Genomic DNA, 6394 nt, shown 5'->3' on the forward strand with positions numbered 1-6394 from the left:
TTTTATGGTATTATTCTCATATGGTTTTGCTATCTTTTTAACCAATGTTCAAAGGAGGGTTACACGCCTTTAGATTGGAGCTGTTCTGTTATCATGCCATTATAAAAAGGTAAAGGGTCACGTATGGCATGTTGGAATCATAGGGCTACTAGCCTGCTAAGTTCAGTTAGCAAGCTGTGTGGTAGAATTTTGATTGAAAGGGTAAGAAAGGAAACAAAGGATAAAATATGGGATGTGCAAGGTGCTTTTATGAGTGGAAGGGGGTGCGTGGACCAGATCTTCTCATTGCATATGCTCACTGAGAAGTTTCTGGTAAAAAAAACAGAAACTTTTCAATGCCTTTGTAGATCTACAAAAAGCATGCGATCGAGTCGACAGGAAAAAGCTATGGAAAGTGTTGTCCAAGAATGGAGTGAATACGAATCTGACTCAGGCAATTGCGTCTCTGTATGAGGGAAGCGTTGCGTATGTTAGGGTGAACGGTGGTTTTACGGGGTGGTTTGATATCACAAAAGGTGTTAAACAAGGCTGCGTAATGTCACCGTGGTTATTCAATTTATAAGAAAGAGGTGGAATTGGACGCGAATTTGAGTAATCTGAAAGTATGTTGCCTGTTGTATGCTGATGATGTGGTGCTGATTGCTAATAGTATGGATGATCTACAGCGTCTCGTGTCTAGGATGAACGAAGTATGCACGAAGAATGAGTTAATGGTGAATGTAAGTAAGTCTAAATAAAGTAATGGTGTTTGAAAGAGAAAGTCTGAAAACAGTGTGCAATATAGTTGTGAATGAGGAATACTTGAAGCAGGTGGATGAGTTTGTGTATTTAGGAAGTATGTTCTAGAGAGATGGGAAGGCTGACAGAGATATTGAAAGAAGGGTAAATGCAGGTAAATCCATTAATGGAGTTGCAGTTATCACTAACAAAAAAATGTCCAAAGAAGCGAAGTTAGCAGTCCACAATGGAGTGCTGGTACCTACAGTGATGTATGGAAGTGAGGCATGGAACTGACAAAAAAGGATGAAAGTAGATTGAATGCTGTTGAAATGAGATCCCAGAGGCGTATGTGTGGTAAAACCATGTATGATCGTGTGAGGAATGTGGTGATCCGCAAAGAGTGCAAGACTGATGTAAGCGTAATGAGTAAGATTAAGAAAGGGACACTTAGATGGTTTGGGCATGTAGAGCGAATGAGCGAACAAAGGAGTGTAAGGAGGATATATGATGCAAATTCGAATGGTAGCAGAAGCCGGGGACGCCTGAGGAAGACATGGCACGATCAAGTAAATTAGATACAGAAGAGTCAGAAAAATATAAGAGTATGTAGGTATGTGACGATGTATGAATGTGAATGAGGCAAGTGTGTGCAAAGACCTAGTTAACATATTCATGCTTTACTGGTAGTTATGAAATATGTAAAATCATTCGTTATGGGTCTACAGTCCAGTTTTCAACAAGAAAAAAAATATACCTAGTTAACCAGATTTTCAATAAATTACGAATATTTCATATCAATAATTTTTTACTTTTTACATTTGGATTTACAAACCCAATTTTGTATTGGAAATTTAAGCCTCGGTAGGCAAATATTTGTATCGAGAAACAGGCCCACTAGGTACTTCTTGCGTTATTCTTAATTCTATTAGTTCATGCCATAGGAAGGCGAAACAGCTGTCAGTCTTAGTAATAATTACACGACCGAACCCGTTTATAAAAGTTTTTTCAATTGAATAATATAGTATTATAACCTGATAACAATGAATAATAAATTATCATAACCTGATAAAAATGATTAATATATTATTATAACCTGAAAACAACGAATGATATATTATTATAACCTGATAACAATGAATAATTCTAAAGTTGTTGATGACACTTTCGCATTCTGAAACCGTAACCCAAAAATGTTTCTACTTTCTATATAAATTTCTTTCTATAACCCAAAAAAATCTTTTTATCAATCATTTTAATCTTTATTTTCTATCATGGTAAATTATTTCTGGTAACGTATTTCGTTTTTCTGTAATATGTTTTTCCCTTCTGTTTTATTATTTTCTTCTTTAAAACATTCAGACTGAATGCTGTAGAAATGGGATCCCTGAGGCATATGTGTGGTAAAACCATGTGTGAGGAATGATCCGCAAATAATGCAAGGCTTATGTAGGCGTAATGAGTAAGATTAGGAAAGGGACGCTTAGATGGTTTGGGCATGTAGAGCGAGAATGAGCGAAGAAATGATTTTTAGGAGAATATATGACGAAAATGTAAAAGAAGACATGGCACGATCAAGTGTATCAGATACTTGAGTCGGGCCATGTCAAAAGTCAAGAAGAGGCAAGGAATGTGTGCCAAGACCGAGTTGTTTGGCGGTCCGTCCTCTCTGCCTACCCCTGCGGAGAAACGGCGTGATTGTTAGTTAGTATATTATGTAATTCTTACATTACACACTGAGAAGATGAGTATTGCCAATCTCTTCAAATTATTGGACATCCGGTAAAAAATTGTAATTTGTGCAATTTATAAAAAACAAAATTGAAAATAATGTTTCATATTTTACATTTCGTATTTAATTTAATATGCTTAACATCGTTTTATTTAAACAAGTGTGTTTTGTATATAATTTCACAGGTGTTGAACTCATGCCTTATGCTTTGTTATTTTACTTATTTAATATATCAATACCATCTACTTTCTCTATCATTGTTACCATGTAAACAAATAATTAATTCAACATACTTATATAATAATAAGAATTTTTCCAGAATATATATTACTTACATTAATTCCATGTAAAAGAACACTCGTTCGTAAAATAAATACATTATAATAAAACAATCAAATTACAGTAATAGATTCTCTTTATTTCGACGTCTTGCGATAGATTTTTTTCATACATAATGAAGGAATCAGTAACTAATTTAGTGATACATTTTTTTTAATAAATTATTCATAGTAGAGTGCTGGATGATATAATACAGATAAACCTTTAATTTTGAAATCTTACCAACAAAACCTTTTACAAAAAAATACGATAACGTTCTATTTCTATTTTTGAGAGGACAATTCGTAATATAAAAACATTATAGTTTGTTAAAATAATGATATTAAGACGAAATTCTGTAAGTAATGCTGCGTTTCCTCACTATCTATTCTATGGTCTATTTCATGGAACGAATATGTTGATTCAACTTTGGGTTTTAATTGCATATTATCACTGATCTATTTCATTCTATCTACGAAATAGATCATTGAATAGATAAGGTGGGATTGCCGCGCTCATGATATAGTAGGAAAAATAATTAAATTTGGTAGCAATTCTGAAACTTACATAGGCACATAATATTTTTATTTGATAGCCGATTTGAAAAATAAGACAAAAAAATATGGCGCCTTATCTTAACTTATCACAGACAGATGAATATTTAAAAGTTCAATAACTGATGATTTATATTAAGTGACTTAGTGAGCTGAAAATAGTTTCGTTAACCTGGAAATTTCCTTCAAATGCTGTTTTAAATTTTCTTGAAGCGAGAACTCGTCATTCGATAGTGTTGTTGATATAAATATCAGGCGATTTTTAGAAAATTTTACAGAGATTTTTAGAGGGTAACACGTAGGATTTTAAAACAGTCTGTAAAATTTTGACAATGTTTTTTTATGAAATAAGCCTTGTTGTAAGTACAGTCAAATCATTTTAAGTAGGGCACATTTGAATAGATTAGAAAAAAAAATTCTAATTTAATAAGAATCTCTTAAATTTATTGGAAATCCATTTAAAAACGGGATTGCTGAAATAAAATTTTCGTAAATTACCAATATATTATCACGATGTCGGAACACGTGTTCACGTTCAAAAATTGAAGAGATTCTTAATAATTTAGCGATACTCATTTTTCTCATTGTAATTCCGTTTAAATTAGTTTTGACATTTAATTTAATTCGGCAATGCTCATTTTGTATTTTTGTTTCATTCTTCAGCTTCCTAACAAAAACAAAATAATAATTAAATTAACCCGTTTTTTTAAACCATCAAGTAGGTTCACCACTTCACAAGCAAGGCTCTTTTTAAAATGATTTACCTGTAGCTAGGTAACTTTTTACGGAAGTTATTTTATTTGGTTTGGAAGAAAACTTGTATTAAACGTAGTAAAAATTCGTTTCTTTTTTCTCAGAAATGCCTAAAAGGTGTTACAAAAATAAATCAAATTAATATAATGTAGGTGGTATATATTACCTATTTCAATTTTTACATAATACATAGATAGGTAGGATTCATAGAAATAATGTAAATCTTTGGTTTACCCTAGAAATTATTACAGATTAACATTACCGTTATTGCTATTTCGATTACAAATTAACTCAAAAATAGTTAATAATTAGAAATGATAACGTCTCAAAAGTTATACAGAAAAATGTTTTCGATCTATGGAGTAGATTTGTTCAGTTTTTAAGCCCTTTAAAATATTATGTATACATTTCAATTCACTCAAATTATTTGCACTCTGTAACAATTTTTTCTACTTGGCCTCACACATTGTTTTTAAATGAAAATGTCAGCAAGTACCTACCTATTCTATTTTATAATTAAATTTATAGGCCTATCGCTACTACAGCTAGGTATTTAATATAAATATATTTACACATGACTAGATCCACAATATTATAATGTACAACTAATTTACAACTTTACAAACGAATACTGTTAAAAAAATATGTTGTAACTGTCGTAATAACACGCAAATTTATTAAATGTTTATCACTCATTAGTTAATTATGTATTAAATGTTTGAACTCATGATAAATTGAGTTCATTAGTTCAGCGTTCAAACCACTCATAAAGATATTAATTTGAATTGTCGCGTATCGAAATGTCAGTTCGATTCACTCAAAAAAACTAGTCACACTACTTTGTACGTTGGCGCACAAGTTTTTGATATTGTTCAAAGTGTAATGTTCGTCAAGAGTGTAGAATCTCTGGCTTCATCTGCTCCAGTCGTCCGGGGGCGCCAAGGGGGAGAAGGCGGAGCGCCGGGCTCCGGGGGGCATGCTGGGGGGTGTAGGCGCGGAGGGGCCCAAGAGAGACTCGATGGAGAACCCTTGACTCAGCTTCCTGGTGGAAGAATGGATCTCAGTTCTTGGAGCGGGGCGCAGTGGCCTCGGAGCGAGAAGGGGAGGTGGTGGTAGCCCTAGCGGCGGCAAGCAGTAAGGAAACAATGATAAGGGTAGAGGTAAAGGTGGCAGGCAATACGCTTCTGGGCCTATCAGCGACGCCAGAGCTCTTTGCTCCCTCAACAGCATACCTCCAGCCGGCCTCTTGTACCGTTTCCTTCTCCGCAAAAAGCTTCCATTGTCGAACATGTCCTCCGCCAAGGGGTCCAGAGTCCAGTAATTTCCTTTTCCAGGATTTCCAGGCTCCCTAGGAATCTTGATAAAGCAATCGTTCAGAGAAAGATTGTGTCTTATTGAGTTCTGCCAAGCGGGGAACTTTTCTCTGTAATAGGGAAATCGCGTCATGATGAACTCGCAGATTCCGCTCAGCGTCAATTTTTTATGAGGAGACTGAAGTATAGCCATCGTTATGAGAGCTATGTAGGAATACGGAGGTTTGATCAAACCAGATTTTGGTTTATTAGCTGAGGGTGAAGCGTTGCTTTCTGTAGAACCCGACATGAATACTGGCGAAGCATCATCAACTGAAAGCGGTTCTTCGTGTTTCTGTATGTATTCTAATGACATCTGTTCTCGCTTCCTGAGGTATTCCTCCATCTCGCTGTCTTCTCTGGTGGAGGGGTAAAAGTCAGGTTCCTGCTTGGAGCCGCAGAGGTGCAGGTAGCGTTCCTCGGGGGGCAGGGGGCGCAGGTCCAGCGCCTGCCCCGGGCCCCCCGTGGCCCACTCCTCATAGCTCATCCACTCTCACTTATGACACCCTGGTAGCATGCCTCACAGAACACTTGTTAAAAACAAATAATTCATGCTTATAATTGTAAAAAAATCGGAAAACTATCACAATTAAATTATAAAAACCTTTAAAATTATGTGGTTAACCACTTATGAATAAAGTAACTTTGTATTTTTAACCGCTTGACGTTGATCTATTACTTTGAATGTTGTAACTTTTAACGCTTTATTAAGCGATGTTTTTCACTGTCAGTCCGTCTCGTAACGCCGTTACACGACTAACGAATCCAACGGACGGGTGGCGGGTGGCTTGTATCCGCGCGTAGCGGCGACACAGCAGTGGCGTAGCCAGCTTTGTCGGTGGCAGCGGCAGTGGGTCTGCGGGGGCCGGGCAGGCCGGGCCCGCCCCGGGGCGTGGCCTACCAGATCGATGGCTGGCTTCGTAACGGTCCACCGGCAGACTAAACTCGCCAACCCCCGGTAATTCCGT

General features: G+C 36.3%; 1 protein-coding gene across 1 annotated transcript; it reads right to left on the bottom strand.

Moving 5' to 3' along the window:
* Positions 1–4986: 4986 nt before the first annotated feature.
* LOC149418543 (uncharacterized) lies at positions 4987–5913 on the bottom strand. Its single transcript, XM_089639118.1, has one exon. The coding sequence runs from the start codon at positions 5911–5913 to the stop codon at positions 4987–4989; it is 927 nt and encodes a 308-aa protein (XP_089495244.1).
* Between the last annotated feature and the right edge of the window lie 481 nt (positions 5914–6394).

The sequence above is a fragment of the Hesperophylax consimilis genome, chromosome 13 (assembly GCF_061612785.1).
Source record: "Hesperophylax consimilis isolate HC1 chromosome 13, BYU_Hcon_1.0, whole genome shotgun sequence".
NCBI classification, from domain to species: domain Eukaryota; kingdom Metazoa; phylum Arthropoda; class Insecta; order Trichoptera; family Limnephilidae; genus Hesperophylax; species Hesperophylax consimilis.

What these genes read in the sequence shown, in the direction of transcription:
- LOC149418543 (XM_089639118.1), bottom strand. Translation starts at nt 5,913, where the DNA reads ATGAGCTATGAGGAGTGGGCCACGGGGGGCCCGGGGCAGGCGCTGGAC.